Source organism: Indicator indicator, chromosome 25, assembly GCF_027791375.1.
Source record: "Indicator indicator isolate 239-I01 chromosome 25, UM_Iind_1.1, whole genome shotgun sequence".
NCBI lineage: Eukaryota > Metazoa > Chordata > Aves > Piciformes > Indicatoridae > Indicator > Indicator indicator.
In genome coordinates this window covers 6,585,771-6,603,713 of record NC_072034.1, presented here as the reverse complement: position 1 = coordinate 6,603,713, position 17,943 = coordinate 6,585,771, and the positions used below count along the sequence as shown (strand labels likewise).

Genomic DNA, 17,943 nt, shown 5'->3' with positions numbered 1-17,943 from the left:
AGTATCCTGTAGAAAGTACTCACTTTTCAAAAGCTACAATAATCTACCATAGAACTAAGACCACATATAACATCTTACAATACAACTTTAAGGAGGGCATTTTGGAAAACCAACAGCTTAACTCCCAATACAAGGATAAAGAGATAGATAGATTTTAAAACAATTTTGCTGACTGTTTTAGGAGTGCAGCTGGCAAACTCTACAATGTTACTGGAAAGAAATCGGGACTTTGGAGAATGAAATTGAAGATGAGGATGTTGGTACTCTTCAACATATCAAAAAGAATCTCCAGAGACTTATGGTAGGCAATCTTTTAAAGCAGTTTTAAAATAAAAAGAAAAAAAAGTGTTTCAGTATTGGTGAAAAACAACACCAGAATTAGCATTTTTATACCTCAAGGTCTGTGTTATCATCTCTTGAAAACAGAGGATTTTATACAAAAATAAAATAGCATTACATTATATGACAACATTTGAATGCTAATCTAGTACAGTAATACAGATTTGAGCTCTACTAGTTATAGAAGTCACCATTTTAAAAAATCTGACATTTATTTTCTTTATTGACTCATTGAAGGCATCCTGGCAAAAACTTGCTTTTAGGAACATGTACTTACACAAGCAATGGCTTTGAAAACTGTGCCAGAAATTTATGACTGTAAAGGACTCAGTAACGTATGTAGTATACCTTGATATACTACATAAATTCCATGGCTAAGAGATCCTTGTACCCTTAAAAATCCTTTCCAAGCCAGAAATAAGTATTGCAGCAGAGGCAAATCTTAATGACAAGAGTGTGAATGTGTCAACTTAATATAAAAAAGTTAATGCATTATTGCTAAAATTAGCTAGCAAGAGAGCTACCACCAATGAACAAGAGTATCTGTATTGCAGGACCTAACTCCCCAAGGAACTGGATGCAAGACCTGTGAAGCTAATGACAAGGAAAATTTTCCTGCATTTCACAAAGAACTGCTCAACTTTCTGACATCTATGCGAAAGAGAAGCAGATAACAACTTTTTACAGCTACATTATTTATTTAAATATTTAATTATTATTATTTTATATATTTTGCTCTGTGGCTTACTAGCTTGCAGCCTATTTGGGGACCACTGTATGTTCTCAGTCTGGACGATAAGAAACTCTGTTCTAAGATCACATTTGATCCTTTCTGTAAGCCCTACGGGCTTGAAACGTACTTTGGAAAAGTATTTGAATCTCACTTTGTCAATGAACTTAGAGATACAATTATTTATTGAAACAACTACCAAATGTTACTTGTAATTATATTTAATAAATTTCAGTAACCTATGAAACTGATGTGTAGTCTTCTTTGTTAACTGATACTGTCTTTCACTGGTGACTTAACGCTGCTTTTTTTTTTTTTTTAAAAGCAAACCCAAACCACACAAAAAAGTATTTACCAATACACAAGTGTACAGACACCAAACAAAACAGAAAACCTTTTTAAAGCCATGCAACCAGGTTGCACTAGCATTCAATACAAAGTATAAAAATAACAGCAATGAGTCTCTTCCCCACAGAAAGAAACCCAAAACCCCAATCTTTTTTTGCAAGCTGTCCTACTAAGCTACACAGGGTTTCTGCTATCATTGTTTTGCAGGACACATTTGTTTCTTCTTGGTGCAATCAAAACACACTAGTTTTCTGAACTATCTTCGCAAAGAGGGAAATATTTTTTAAAGCGGATTTAGGATGTTAGCAACAAGTTCTGCATCATGAGGGTAGTAGAACGCTGCAACAGATTGTCCAGGGAGGTAGTAGATGCCCCATCCCTGGAAATATTTAAGACCAGGCTAAACAAGGCTCTGAGCAACCTGATCTGATGGAGAATGTCCCTCCTCACTGCAGGAAGGGTTGGACTGGATGATGTTTGTAGGTCCCTTCCAACCCAAACCATTCTGTGTTTCCATGGCTATGAAAACAGTAACACATCTGAAGTAATAACAGTGCAGGTAACTGAAGTACCAGTATCCCAGAACACTGACACAGCCAATTCTTTCCAGCAACAACTGACCTAAAAGCTGATGATTAATGTGTAAATCCACATGAACATATATCCCCTTAAAACAGTCACACAAATCTTTTTGTAGAACCTCAGAAAGATGTTTACTTCAGATGAAGATGGAGTCAGTCATGTGGCATTGTTTTACACTGAAAGAAACAAGAGCATCTTTTACAACCCAAGAGCTCACCCTCAATGCTAACAACACAAACTGTAACAGATAAAAGTCAGTCTAGAACAAGTTATCAGCTTATACTTTAGTCTTTGATGTGTTTTGCTGGTAGGTGTGGTATGGAGCGTTTCACATCATACTTTAAAACAGACTAACAATGGTAAGAAAAGCAGGCCTCTTGAATGCTGCAGAGAAAACAGGTGTTAATGGTAACTTTCTGCAAAAACTAGGAAAAGTACTTACAGCGCTGGTATCTGCTGCTCTACTTATCTTCTCTCCCACAGCAAAGGAGTGCTCTGTCCCCACCCACAAGGACTCGGAAAATACTGTCAGTCATCCCAACCACAAAGAGATCAGCTCCACCCTCTTCACAAATCAGGTGTCTTCCAAATGACTGGCTGTAGTAACAGCAACATCCAAATACAATATGACAGAAAATAAGAAAGCAGGCATGAAATTTACTAGTAAAAATTCTTTCTACTTTATCAATCTCTGGAGAATAATGCTTCTCTGTACATTGATTCTTTCTTGATAAAAACAACAGCATCCAAGAATGAAATCTCCTTCACACTAAATGACACAATATATAAAGATATAGGAAGTACTGAGCCTATCAGATAAAAATCAAGAGACTACTCTAAAAAACACCTAGAAGAATGTAAAAAGTGAACATTACCAACCGATTCTAACTAGTACTGACAACCATGGAGGAATTCTTGCATGCAGAATCTTGCAGGACCACCCATACCTAAATGACCACTACAGTAAGACCAAGTAAGGCTGAGATTGCCTAGAAGTGACACTAACCTGCAGAGTCAAACCCATAGAGACCTTAACACTTGGTGGACTCCCCCTCACTCTGTGTCTAAAAGACTTGGTGTGGGAAGCTAGAGTATAAAGCTTTAGTAGATACAGGTGGACAGTGCACTCTGATGCCATCAAGCTACAAGGAGTGGAACCCATCTGTATTTCTGTTGTGACAGGGGGATCCCCATCAGTTGGATGCATTGGAAGCAGAGCACTGGACTGCAAGCCCCAGCTTGTTTTCACTTGGAGGGGTGGAAGGAGTCACTGGAATCAACTGCCCCAGGGATGAAAACAGCCCCACTATTTGGACTGGTCATAGACCGATCCAGAGTGTGCTGGACCACAGTGGAGCTCCAGAGCATCTGCAGTGAGAAGTCTTCTGTGTACCCTAGTGTGATGGTTTGAAACTGTCTTTTTAATTTTTCTTCTCAAAGTTCAAGCAGAGAAAGTGAAGGAATGTAAATAAATCACTATTGGGTGCAAGAAAGCAAAATAATGATTGTTCTAAACACTTCCATTGAATAGATAGAAATATTTAAGAACCACTACTCAAAACAAAGTTGGGGCAGTCAGAGTGGGGAGTTCGCTTCCTTGCTGGGCTGTCTGGCTGCTGCTGCTTGTTCTCTTCTGGCTGAAGATAACACACTGACCTTGGTGAGCTACGTTAACAGCCTCTCTGCTTTTTAATTCTCTGCCTTCTGCCAGGGGAGTCTGCGGGGAGGTCCCTTGGGAGGTCCCCTCAGGGGAAGCAAAGGGAGCTTGGTTGTTCTTTTCTGTTGATTGTATATATTTGTAAATGTTGTGAATAGTGTATATTTGTACATATTCATTGCATTTCATCATAGATTGTAGATTTGCTTGTAAATACAGCTTTCATTTGCTTTCCAGACTGAGCTAGCCTGGTTATTGTTGCTGTGGGGTGACTTCAGCTCTCAAACTGATACACATAGTCTGAAGGGGGTGGGTGAGGAAATCAGTCTCCCTGGAGAGAGTGGGACAGAAATTAGGGTTGAGTAATCAACAGGCCAGCTGAAGTACATGTACAACAATGCATGCAGTATGGGTAACAAACGAGGAACTGGAAGTCTTGGTCCACCAGGAAGACTATGATATAATTGCCATTACAGAAACATGGTGGGACGATTCACATAATTGGAGTACTGCACTGGGGGGCTACAAGCTCTTTAGGAGAGAGAGGCGAGGGAGAAGAGAAGGAGGGGTGGCCCTATACATTAGGGAATCTCTTGATGCCTCAAAACTTGAGGTTGCAGATGAAAGGATTGAGTGCCTGTGGGTTAAAATCAGGGGGAGGCCTAACAAAACTGACATCCTGATTGGAGTCTGTTATAGACCATCCAAAAAGGAAGAGGAGGCAGATTAAATATTCTATAAGCAACTGGAAGCTGCCTCAAGATCATCAGATCTTGTCCTTGTTGGTGACTTTAACCTGCCAGACATCTGCTGGGAACTTAATTCAGCTGAGAGGAGGCAGTCCAGAAGGTTCCTAGAGGACAACTTTCTGATGCAGCTGCTAAGTGAGCCTACCAGGGGTCAGGCTCTGCTTGATCTGCTGTTCTCAAATAGAGAAGGGCTGGTGGGAGATGTGATAGTAGGAGGCTGTTTAGGGTGCAGCGATCACAAGATAGTGGAGTTTTCAGTATGCAGGGAACTAGGGAGGAGCAGTACCAGAACCCTCACCCTGGACTTCCGGAGGGCAAACTTCACCTTCAGTGCCAGGGAAAATTATGGCACAGATCATCTTGGGGGCAAACACTGCACACCTGAAGGACAGACAAGGAATCAGGCCCAGCCAACATGGATTTAGGAAGGGCAGGTCCTGCCTCACCAACCTGATCTCCTTCTATGATCAGGTGACCCGCCTGGTGGACGTGGGAAAGGCTGTGGATGTAGTCTACCTGGACTTCAGCAAGGCCTATGACACTGTCCCCCACAGCAAACTCCTGGCCAAGCTAACAGCCCATGGCTTGGACAGCAGCACTCTGCGCTGGGTTAGAAACTGGCTGGAGGGCCGAGCCCAGAGAGTGGTGGTGAATGGTGCCACTGCCAGCTGGCAGCCTGTCACTTGTGGTGTCCCCCAGGGATCAGTGCTGGGCCCCATCCTGTTCAATATCTTTATTGATGATCTGGATGAAGGGATTGAGTCCATCATCAGTAAATTTGCAGATGACACCAAGCTGGGAGCAGGTGTTGATCTGTTAGAAGGTAGAAGGGCTCTGCAGAGGGACCTTGACAGGCTGGACAGATGGGCAGAGTCCAACAGGATGGCATTCAACAAGTCCAAGTGCCAGGTGCTGCACTTTGGCCACAACAACCCCATGCAGAGCTACAGGCTGGGGTCAGAGTGGCTGGAGAGCAGCCAGGTGGAAAGGGACCTGGGGGTACTGATTGACAGCAGCTGAACATGAGTCAGCAGTGTGCCCAGGTGGCCAAGAGAGCCAATGGCATCCTGGCCTGCATAAAGAATAGTGTGGCCAGCAGGAGCAGGGAGGTCATTGTACCCCTGTACACAGCACTGGTTAGGCCACACCTTGAGTACTGTGTCCAGTTCTGGGCCCCTCAATTTAAGAAGGACATTGAGATACTTGAACTTGTCCAGAGAAGGGCAACGAGGCTGGGAAGAGGCCTCAAACACAAGCCCTGTGAGGAGAGGCTGAAGGAGCTGGGATTGTTTAGCTTGGAGAAGAGGAGGCTCAGGGGTGACCTCATTGTAGTCTATAACTACCTGAAGGGAGGTTGTAGCCAGGAGGGGTTTGGTCTCTTCTCCCAGGCAACCAGCACCAGAACAAGAGGACACAGTCTCAAGCTGTGCCAGGGGAAGTTTAGGCTCGAGGGGAGGAGAAAGTTCTTCACAGAGAGAGTTGTTAGACATTCGAATGTGCTGCCCAGGGAGGTGGTGGAGTCACCATCCCTGGAGGTGTTCAAGAGGGGACTGGACGTGGCACTTGGTGACATGGTTAAGTAGTCATGAGGTCTTGGGTGACAGGTTGGGCGTTGATGATCCTTGAGGTCTTTTCCAACCTTATTGATTCTGTCATAAGACAATCTCATTTTGAGTAAGAATAGACACCAAAAGATGTATGGTGTGTGATGTTAACTGCTGGGCATGACATAGATAATAAAGAATAAGGGGTGGAGAATGTCATTGTCATGAGTTGAGTCTGCTGCTGGTAGTACCACACTGCCATCATGCCAGCTTCAAAATCAAAGTGCTACCTTAAGTAAAGTATCATGGGGCTTCAGCTTGTAACATTCCTATTCCAGTTGCTGCCTCCAGTTTCTGTGTTTTTGAGTTGCTGGTCTTTTTCCCCTAGCAGGCTATGGGTTGGGGAAACAGATGGAAGGGGGAATCACTGGCTTCTGCTGCTGCATTTTCCTGCAGCACATATTTAAGCCTTTACTGCAGAAAACACTGTGGGGATGATGTGTCAGCAAAAGTCTAAGTCCATGCGGAAAAATGGCCCAGAAGCATGCAAAATGCTAACACATTGTCAAGGAAATTTATCAATGTTTTAATACCCCTGAACAAAAGGCAACACCATGCTCTAGGCTGGAATAGGATGGCCATTCTTGAACATTCTTACAAAGCAAACATTACAGGGAGGAAACTATGTGGAGTATGTGCCACAAAAAGACAATTGACCACCACCCCTCCATCTGCACAAGTTAAAACATAGTAACAGAAAGAAGCAGAAGAGAGAAAAAAAAAAAAAGTCAAGGACATGTCAGGGAGTTTCACAACTTGAAAATAAGCCTAAGATCAGCTCTAGTAAAGACACCATGTACTTGTTAGAAAAACAGTTTAAAAAGGACAAAAACACCAGAAGGAAGTTTTTCCTCTTACAACAAGAAGCTGAAACACTATTACAGCACTACAGAATAACCAATGTATGAAAACATGATGGAACAGCTTCCCAGACTGCATCGTATACAAAACCCACGGAAGAGGATGAAAGTGGCTGAAATACACCCGTGTTCCACAACAGCACAGAAACCCCCAGCATGGTACTTAACATCCTTCAAAACATTATCATAACTTTACCGTATTCTTACCACAACTTACAACAAAGCAACTTCCCTCTTGACAGGCAGACACACAGTAATCCTGAAACTAACATTAAAAAAAGTTAGTAAATCCATGGTGCGTGGGGGTTGGTAGCAAGGGATAAGAAATCAAGTGACATCAGGGATTTGCAAGGCTGTTGGGTACTCCTGCGGAAGCATCAACTTTTGGAAAACACGAAACTGTTACAGATGGTTCAGTAACTGCACTTAAATTGACAAGCAGCAGCTCTGGGATGATTTTCTTGCTGCCAACATAAGCACTACAACTAAACATTAATCAGAATTATAGAAATTATCCAAACTGACTTGACAGTCCACCTCTCACTCAGTTACTGAACTGTTCCATACACGGAAGCTTCACAATCCAGGATCCATAATTATGTTGCTCCAAGAAACTCTGCACTAAACTTTTAGCTCTTTGGTACAACTTGGACTGAATCTGAAAAAAACAAAAAGAAGTATATTGAAACACCCCAAGAATGATGGTTACATATCTGTATTCTTCACCACCTCATATAATACACATAAACCTTGCAGAAAAGTTAACTACAAATCTTAGAGCTCCCTTTATTGCTGACAGTGAAAGAAAAGTGCTGAAGAGTTTAAATTGGGATGACAGAACTGTTCTGTTAAACATTTTTTTCTGTATCTTTTCAGTTCCAAAAATCTTTACACAGAAAATAAACATTCAGTATCAGTCAATGCAGACCTAACATGGGGTGAACGCTGTTAGCAGTTCCACAGTCAAAACCTCCTGCATGTTCTAACCTGAGGGGAAAAAAATGAAGGCAGGTACTTCATATAAAAGCCTCCATTTCACAGCGATTTGGGAAATAAAATCTCTCTTAAATCAAGAGGAGGAAAAACCTGAAAGAGTACTGAGAAGTAAGACCCTACATATTTCCAAATACAGACAGGAGTTAACTGTGTTTACAGCAATCAAGAATCACAGCAGCTCCTTTAAGTCATTTTTAAAATTTTTTTTATACCACAAAGAAAGCCTGGGAGTGAATGCTTTTGTTCCAATGAACCATTCCCACACTTTACTACTCCTCTACAATATAAGAATCCTTCCACAAGACTACGCTGCAGTAAAAAAACATTTACTAAGTATGAAACAAATAAGACTGAAAATGAACTTATGAACAGAAAATCCCCAACCTTGTTAATATGAAACTATCTTATGTGAGGAAAATGGCCAGTAACCTTCCAATGCAGAGATATAATATGGCAGATTTTCAGAGAGGATGTTCTAAGATTAATTCAGTAGATGAATTTCACTTGAAACCTGCAATTTCTGACCTTGTTAGGCAAAGATCATAGGCAATAAAGGAGATCCAGTTGTTCAGGAGAAGTCTTCAGCAAAAAAAAGTCACCCATGCTATCCAACTAGCTTTGAGAGTAGCCATTAAGAGATTCCTTACTGTAATTTCCTCCCCCTGTACCAGCTCACCTTGGCTTCATGGTATGTTGCAACTTGCAGCAAATCATTCCGTTCTGCTTCCTTAGCAAGAGCTCTGAAACGACTAAACATTGCTGCCTTGCAAAGGCGACTTGCCATGGAAGTGCCACTTTTGAATGGTGAACTATAGTCAAAATAAAAGAATAATAAAGCTCACTACCACATACATTGCAGCTGTGTTGCTTTCATCAATACAGGACTTTTTCATTCTCTAATGCCATGTGAATATGATACTATTTCCACTTTCAAATAGTAAAATTAATGTAAATCAGCAGCTGTATTTCAGTAAGTCAACCAAATGCATTTTTCAAGCTGAAATTCATCTGAACTACGTTGCTAATTGGTTTTATGTACTGTGAAAACTAAAACACTCACTACAACATACAATTGGAAGAAAGATACCGATTCAAAAGCTATTTAATTTCTTATCTTGGTATCTCACTGTAAAGTTACAAGATCTCTTAAAACACAACTAATCATAGTCTGCATTCATCTCACACAGGAAAGAATCTCTCTCATTGGGCAATACTGTGGCCTCCATGTATAGCTTAGAAAATGAATACTCCAATCAACAGGCACAGAACAGTAAAGCTAACCATGACTTCAAACATAATAAAAACTAATTCTAACCTTTCAATGGTTTTTCCACTCAACCCATCCACAACTTCCAGTGATGTATCTGACAACGACCAGTTTAAACTAAGATACTCCCATTGAAATTCTGTCTGAATTGGGTATGCAGTGTTCACCAATTGAATGTGACATCTGTTGACCAGGTAAGGCATGGGAAGCTTTGATAGAAGTGCATCATCAACACGCTGGTTTACAGCTATTTCTAGTCCTTTTGTATCCTTGCAATTTCCATTTCCTATTACACAAAAACAAATCAATCACATAAAGTACATCACACAAAAAAAGAAAGGAAAAAAGGCAACTAAGAATACAGATGTTCCCAGTGGTCTATATTCTAATCACTTTTCTACACTAAATTCATGTTTGGAAACAGCAGTTCCAATATTCAGCTCACAGAAATAAAATGGTTTCACAGCTTCTCCAGCAGCATCATTATCTTCATCAGATGCCTGCTTTCTGGAACTCTTCACTAACTGTTTAAATTCAATGTCCTAAATGAGAAAACATGCTATGAAGTTTGCCTGCATCACTCCACATTCAGTGGTATTTCTGACTGCCTACTAAAAATGAGTATTTTGGCCCACTGAATGTCAAGGAAGGGTCATAGAATTTCTATTAAAGACAGCACACTACAGATTATGATGTTTATTTTACTACCACTTAAGTGAGCATATTAGAAATTTTTAATCAATTTACAAGTGCCCAAACATCCTTAGAAGGAACAGGAAGGCATTCACCAACTCTTGCAATATCTTTTGGAGTACTTCAAGAACCTTGTTCTGTGTTAGGAAAGCTGCTGCATCTTCAGCACCTGGGGAACTCAGTTACCTGTGTAGTAATTCACGGATTACAAATACTGAGAAACAGCAGCACCTGAAAGCCTTCACGGTAATACCCATTAATGTAATTCCACCACATAAATAAAAGCTATTGAAGTGAGTTCTAGTGACAGTTTGATCTCCCTGCCAGCCACAAAATCCTGAGAATTCACTATCACCTCAGTAATCCCTAGCCATCAGCAAACCATCTATTTGCATAAACCAATACAAAGGCAGGGAGGCAAGGGAAACATAGACCTTGGACACAAGACAGTAAGACACCCTGGGGAGAAACTGGTAATTTTCAGTCAAATATTGGCAGCTTTTCCACTGCTGCTCCACTCTACAGTTAGGTGACTAGGTTCATCGCTTAAAGTCACTATACCTGACTGAAGAGTTAACACAGCATTTGTCACACTTGGTATTTTCTCAGTATCTGAAGTTTAGTTTGTTATAAAACAATGCTGAATTTCTTCTGTTACTCTAGTACATAGTAAAGGAAAGACAACTTGGCAAGCTAAAATAAACCCAAACCGACAAAAGACCAAGAGTGAGTTTTACATTATGGCATTTCAAAGATGAGCAATAAAAAATATACACACTTTGTATCTTTTCAGACAAACACTGTAATTCTTTAAAGAACTACCTTGGTTTAGTCCATAGTTTAAAAAATGTAATCTAACTGGAACACAAAAGCACACCAAGAACACACTGGAATTTGGGTTAGGCTTACCTACAAGAATACTGCTGATGTACACTGGTTCAATGAAGTGACTCAGTAATGCTCCCTGAACTCCAACCACTTCCCACTTAGTTAATTTGTCACTAGCTGACATACTGGTCACTTTAATAGTTTTACGTGGACAGCACACAGCTAGGTAAGTCTTGCCTTCTACAACAATGTGGAGACTCAGTTCTTCATTAGCTTCATAGGCAGATAGAGACTGTGGTTTGAGATACCTGAAGTAAGACAAGAAAAATGTGAGAAAGTATTCTAATTAGAGATGACTATAAAGTGGTATCCAACACTTTCTTAGGGAACAGCATCTGGACCTTACATTACATTCAATATTTGCACATTGTACAGACATCAGCTGCTCCAAGTGACATGCTGTCTTAGAAGAAAATACATCCAAGAATTTGTCTCAAAAAAGTACACACCAGAAGGGACAGAAAGCTCTGAATTTTATGTCTGTCAACTATTATAGAGTAGATTACAGACTGCATTCAGTCTCATCAATTATTTCCTTGGAAGAGCAGGCTATAACACTACAAGCAATCAAAGCCCTTCTGAAGCTGTAACAGAAGAGGCTGTCCCAATCAGCACAACTTGCAATGAACTGGCTGTTACCACCAGCTCACAACTGTGCCTTCTAAACACAGTAGGAAAGCAGCCTTGTATATACGAAAAAGCTGTGACTGTACGACTTGCAAGGACATTATACCACTGCACCACTGTAAGGGACACAAAAGGCCACTGGTAAAAACAGTAACTGTTGCTGTTAATGTCTAAAATATTAAAAAAGAAACTTCCAGAAATTCAACAAAAGTTAGAAGTGTAAAAATAAGCATAGGAGTTTGTCTCATCAAGTTTATCTCATTAACTATTTTTCTACAAAGAGCAGGAGTCTATAGTTTGAAAAATTCAGGTGGACATATTCCAGTCCTGTGGTGCAAAGGATGATGTTAAGTGACATGCTCACTGGTTAAATCAATGATTTATTAGTATTTTAATAATATTTTGGGAGGGAGACTAACAAGTAAGCAGATCTGTAATAAATAAAGCATTGCCCTGAAGTGACATCCCATGTAAAAGTTTCTGCATCATCATTTTGAGTTGTATCTCACACGCTTATCTCTACCACCTAGTACATTAATGTCTCCAAAGCATTGGAACAGTTCAAAGTAGCCTCCTCACCTAAGAAACATGTCACAATGCTTATTTTCCACACTCACAAGTTTGTCACTGCAAACAAATTAATCATCTACTACATCAGCTCTGGAAACACCAAGATACTCACAGCTCTGATTTTAACTGAGCAGTTCCTTTTGGAAGCTGATTCATGTAGAGAAAGATAGTTGTATTTTGGTTTAGGGTAAGCAGCTTCGAGCCTGGTGCTGTGCAAAATATGGATTTCTCTGCCCTCACTGGATTTTCATTATAGAACAGCAAAAGTTGTCTATAGAAATACCTAAAAGAAAGTGTTAAGTAAATGTAAAAAACACTACTTTGTTTACAAATACAGGGACATTCACCTTCAATTCATTATCTGAAGGCACTAACTACAAAATGCAAGTGCTCTTACATCCACATTTGCAAAAGTAGAACTGAGAAGGCTACAAGAGAAATGGCAACGACTCACACACACATTCTCACCTGAGCAGAGAACGCCTTGCAGTAATAATGGCATGGCTATCATGCAACACTCTTCCAGAACGCTGAAAGTACTGACTGTAATTACATTCTCCTGTTCCTAGGGCTACAACATCATACTCTTCACCTAAAAAGCAAGCATTTAGTTTCACATGATTGTGGTGGCTTAACTTTATGTGGCTGCCAGGTGCCCACCAGCTGCTCACTGCCCCTCTTCCACAGCAAGTTGGACTTGATAATCTTAAGCCTTTCCTAACAATGCTATGAAAATATAAAATGAAAACATTTGTTGGTCAAGATAAGGACAAGGAGATCACCTGCTATTTGCCACCATATGCAAAACAGATGCAACTTGGGAAAAAATAATTTGCTGCCAATCAGTGTAGGATAGTGAGAAACAAAACCAAACCTAAAACCAACTTTTCTCTACCCCACCTTCTTCCAAGGCTGAACTTCACTCCCTTCCTTTTCTTCCCGCCCAAGTGACACCAGGGGCACAGGAAAGCATCAGCTCCTAACACTTTGCCTCTGCTCCAAGGTGGGGTGCCTCCCAGAGGATACAGTCCCTCACAAATCCCTCCAGCCTGGGTCCTTCCCACTAGCTGCAGTTCTTCATGAATTGCTCCAGTTTGAGTCCTTTCCACAGAATGAAGTCATGCAGGGAGGTCACCCTCAGGGACATGGGTCCTGCTAGAAAATCTGCTCCAGTGCAGGCTCTTCTCCATGGACCACAGCTCCTGCCAGGAGCCTGCTCTGGTGCGGGTTCTCCACAGGCTTCAGTTTCCTTCAGGATCTATCCACCTGCTCTGGACTACTCCTCTTTGAGGCAGCCCAAGGAAATGCTCTTGTAGGTCTTGAATATTTGCATGACTATAGCAGAATCATGCATTTGACAGTGCCATCAAACAAAGGACATCAAGGAGGAGAGCTTCCATTTACATTTACTTACTAGAACTTAAAGGCATCAATCAAGCTCTCTGGGAACACCAACAGCCCAGCTTTTCCACCCTCCAATGCTCCATGAAAACAGACTTGCCTTTTTTAATGATGAAGGCAGCCAGTGAACTGCCACAACTATGGTACTCAGGATGGTGAGCAGTCAGGCTGTTAAATACTTCTTCAAGTGTTTGTGAAAGTTTTTGATATATAAGCTGTCCTCCTACTAAATAAAACAATAAAAGTCACAAACTGGTTGGGGCAGGGAACAGGCATCATCAACCACTTGTCAAATTAGAAATCTAAACACACAGTAAAAGCACTATCAACAGCCACTTTTGGGATCCTGAAGACTATCAGGATGGACATGAATAAATAAAGCACAAGAATACCTCAAAACATTAGGCTTTTAATATTCATGATGATAAATCCAGGATATTAACCAAGTTTGATCACCTACTCCATACATTATTTCAAGTAAGGGCAGAAGTAAGTCTTTCTATTTCTGTCACCAATTCATCACTTAAACTCCAGCAACTTAGAGAAGTTGTGTCCATTGGTAGAACTGATGGTCAACTGCCTACTTCAGTGACACATTCTCACACCATTCTTCAAACAGAAGATGCTAAGTAACAGTAACTTCATAGAATGATCACTAAATGTAAGAATTTTTAAAAAAGGAAGAAAAAACAAGGGAAAACCCAAGCATTTTCTGGGTAATTTGAATCAATAGAGAAAGCCAAAACTATTCCTTACCAAAACCAATCCTTGAAACATGAACAGTATTTGCTGTCTCTGTCTGGGGCTCAGCAGGAATACCAGAAGGACCTAAGAACACAACATTAGTTCAAACTGGGATGGACATTACAAATTTCAAGACAGATCTCACCCCCTTTCTACCTAGTTCAGTTTCGAATTATCTTATGAATGTTCTGATTTTTATTTCCTTGTAAGCACAGAACTATTTAGGCAGCAACCCTTAAAAGATGATAAATGTTATGGTAACCAAATTCTTTTTGAAGCAGTAACTCAGTGTTGAAACCTTCTAATCATAAAAGCTACAAACCACCTAGGATCAACTTCATATTGCTGCTAACTAGTAAACAGTAAATCAAGTGCAACAGCAACAAATAAATTAATTCCTTCAGTATTCTCTGCTCTGTGCCACAAACTGATGTAAAAACAAACAAAAAAAACCCCAAAAAACCCCAACAAAACAGTTTAAGCAAATAGCTCTGCCCAAAGGATTCAAGCAACTGACAGAGGCCCTGATAAAGAAGCATACCATAAAATTACCCACGAATTCTAAACAGGAAACCTTTAAGCCAAACTTTTCAAGTTCTCCTGAGGTGTTGCTGTGATATTTACCTGACTCTTCAGGCTTCAGGCAAAGCAGCTCATCAAGAGCCAGTTTAGCTGCATTTAATTTAGATTCCTTCTTGTTTTTTCCCTGTCCTACCTTGTAGGAAATTCCATCTATCACAGCACAAATGGCAAAATAAGGCCTTATGATATTGCCTTTAAAGGAGAAAAACAGCAAACAATTAGTAGCATTATTTTAAGGTACTTTTATTCATAGCTTTATATGCTGTTATTAATTTGAAGAATAAGTACGAGGCAAAAAAGACAATTTTAACAAAACACAACTCAAACTTTCCACTTCCGCAAGAATTTTGCTGGCTTTCACTTTATGCACCTTTCATAAAGTTCTGGTAGCATCCTGAACGTTATACAATTCATCTGATCAAATTCTGCAGTAACTTGTGAGTCACAGCTGTGTAAACAATAAAAGGGCAGCCAAAAAGCAACAGATGTGGAGGGCAGTGGAAGCAACAGTAAAAAGTTCACTCCCATAAGTGACATCAATACTAACTACAATAGTCAGATCACCTCAAGGATAAGCAAACATTACTTTAAGTTTAAGAAAAGTGTTTACCTGCCACATTAGTTTCTTTAAACTCAAGTTGTGCCTGGTGCATTTGTGCAAACTGATATAAGGCAGACACTGGGTTTATTGATCCCTGTTCATATCTTGCAATGAAATCTGCTAGGTCTTGCTTTGAAGGAATTGCTGATAATAATGAAAGAAAAGTTTATGAAACCAAATGAACTGAACACAGTCTCCCAACAGTTTAACTCTACTTGCTTTTCAGAAGAACAAAAAGCATATTTTTTTCACTCTAGAGCAGTATTTCCTTGTACTGAATCATAGATTACCAATATTAGCAATTACGGTGTGTGCCTCCTCTTTCAAATGCATCGAAGTTTTTAGTTTGAGTATTAAATCTATTAACCTCCAAACACAGACAGATATTACATGTAAATGCAACACTCCCCTCCCTTACAAACCAGCAATCAAATTAAAGATGCCCATAGCACAATCAAAAGAAGCCTGTGTTTTTTTCACACCGAACTATGAAGCAGTGGAATTCCCTGTCACAAAGGCACTATGAAAGGTTTAACAGCCACATATACTATTGAAAAGCTGATTAACTCCAAGAAACTCATCCACAAAACAGCTGAATAAAGAGACAGCACCTCCAGCTAAGGCAGCTAGGATAGAAGAAGGGGAGAGCTACACTGCACACCCACCCTGACCCTGAAGGTTCCCTCCATGGCCATGATTAACCACATACGGAACTGGGACAGCAGGTGGGTGGGTATTTCATTTGTCCTAGCAAGGAGCCCTCATACGTTTCAGACAGTTATGTGAAGCAAGTTAGCTGTGTCATAAGAGATATAAATTCTGAGACATTACCCTAAGGCAAATCCACACTTGGGAGTTTCATTCAAAAGACCACGCTCTATGTGGACAATTGTCTTTGACCTGGAGATCTCCTATAAAATAATCCCTGACCATTTCCTGCAGCATCTACTTCTGAGGGGTGTTCTTTTACATTTATGAGAAAAAATTACATTTTTTTCTCTAGGTCCACTCTAGGGTGGAAGGCATGTTCAGCTTCAGGGTTGCCACATACTCAAGCACAAGCATCTCCCAGCTATGAAAAACTAGAATAATCTCCAAGTCTCATACATCAATCTCTAACAAAGTTCCAGTATGAAAGGCCACAGGATGAAGAACAAAATCAAGCAGGTGCTAAAGAAGTCATTTAAGAAAACAAAGCAATAAGAGCAGAGGATTGCAATCTTTCAAAAAACAGAAAAACATAAAAGTTACTTTTAGTAGTATTAATACTAGTATTTCAATATGCAATCTCAATGTGTGAACTGAAAACTATACCTGGAGTTTGTGCCCCTCTTGGTGCACTCCAGTTCTTAGAAGGTGGCCCTTTAGGCCTTACAGTCCGAGACTCTGACTTCTTTAACGGTGGCCGCCTAGGAGTCCAAGCTGGCAAAGTCGTTTTTTGCATGGGGTCAAAGGCAGGTTGTCCAGGGCTCTTAAACCAGCCACTGCTGCTAGTCATTTCTAAGCAAACTCAACAGTAAATGTAGGAAATGTTAGAGACATACTGCAAACTGCCATTTTCTTTGTTATCGCATTTGACAAGAGCACTACAGGCAACTCAAAATCCGTTTCTAGACCTAGGCAAAAAGAACAGACTCAGCGTCCTTTCAATCTCTCCCTCCCCCCCTTCCCCAGCCAGCACGGGAATTCAGAGCCACTTCTATTAGCTAACCACGCTTTAAAACAAGACTTCGTGGGGCCCTGCACCTCCTCTCACAACCATCTCCCAAGGCATCTTACTGCCTGGCTCTTGCGGAAGCGAAGCAAAAACTACAGCAGCAAAGCCGATCCAAGTTTCCACGATGAGCCAATGCTGGAGTTAAAAAGCTTTAGCACCTGCCCTTCCCTGCTCTTATGCTGTGAGGAGCCCCACAGCTGTAGGAGTCGGCCGTCCCCCTGCCGAGGCTCTTCCACACGATGCACAGCTGAAACCCGCCTAAACTAAAAGGCGGGGAGCTGCCCGGGACCACCCCACCACCGCCTGGATCTCTGAGGGGCGGCTTTCAGCGGAAGAGGAAATCCGCCGCAGCCTTACAAACGCCTTCCTCACACGGCAGGTCTCGGAGTGCCTGGAATTCAACGGCTGAAAGGGGCGAGAGAAGGCGCCGCCATTTCGTGTAGGAGGCAGATCCCACTCGCAGCTCCCTGCCGCCCGTCACGTGCAGCCGAGGCCTGAGGGGAGGAGAGCGCGCGCGCCTCGTCCTGGCGCAGCCGCGGCCACCCCAGCGCCTCGCTTGGCTGGACGGCTGCCTGCCGGCGCAAAAGCAGTATCGGAAGCTGCTAGAGGCAGGCCCAGGCCTGGACCAGGGAAGGGGCTCCGCTGTGGGGTCAGCGGCCCCGTGACCCCTCCAGGCAGGAAGACAGCGGTAGTGGAGCTGGGAAAGCTCCCTGCAGGCAGGTGGGGCTCCCCCCTTGGCTTGTTTGCAGCTCCCCGGGATGAGGCTGCCTGCTTCTTGGGGTCACCTCACTTAAATGATACTCGATGCAAAGTTACACTTCAAACACTTTTTTTTGTTTTTTTTTTAATCAAGGAAGTTGAACAACCGAAAAAAAAGCCCTGTACAGTAGTTAAATTTTATTACAAGTGTAGTAAACTTAATGACTTTTAGCACTAAGGCAATCACAGTTTCATAAGTTATATATATATATAATTTACACAAGTCTAC

The 17,943-nt window shown here is 41.3% G+C and overlaps 1 protein-coding gene across 1 annotated transcript; it reads right to left on the bottom strand.

Annotated features, from left to right (window-relative positions):
• Positions 1 to 7,413: 7,413 nt before the first annotated feature.
• ADAD1 (adenosine deaminase domain containing 1) lies at positions 7,414 to 16,736 on the bottom strand. The gene is made up of 11 exons (XM_054392223.1): positions 16,553 to 16,736; positions 15,248 to 15,382; positions 14,680 to 14,829; positions 14,068 to 14,139; positions 13,404 to 13,537; positions 12,379 to 12,494; positions 12,023 to 12,193; positions 10,735 to 10,961; positions 9,181 to 9,418; positions 8,542 to 8,674; positions 7,414 to 7,527 (listed from the first exon to the last, which is right to left on the bottom strand). Exons 1-11 carry the CDS (start codon positions 16,734 to 16,736, stop codon positions 7,414 to 7,416), a joined length of 1,674 nt encoding a protein of 557 aa, XP_054248198.1.
• Positions 16,737 to 17,943: the final 1,207 nt, after the last annotated feature.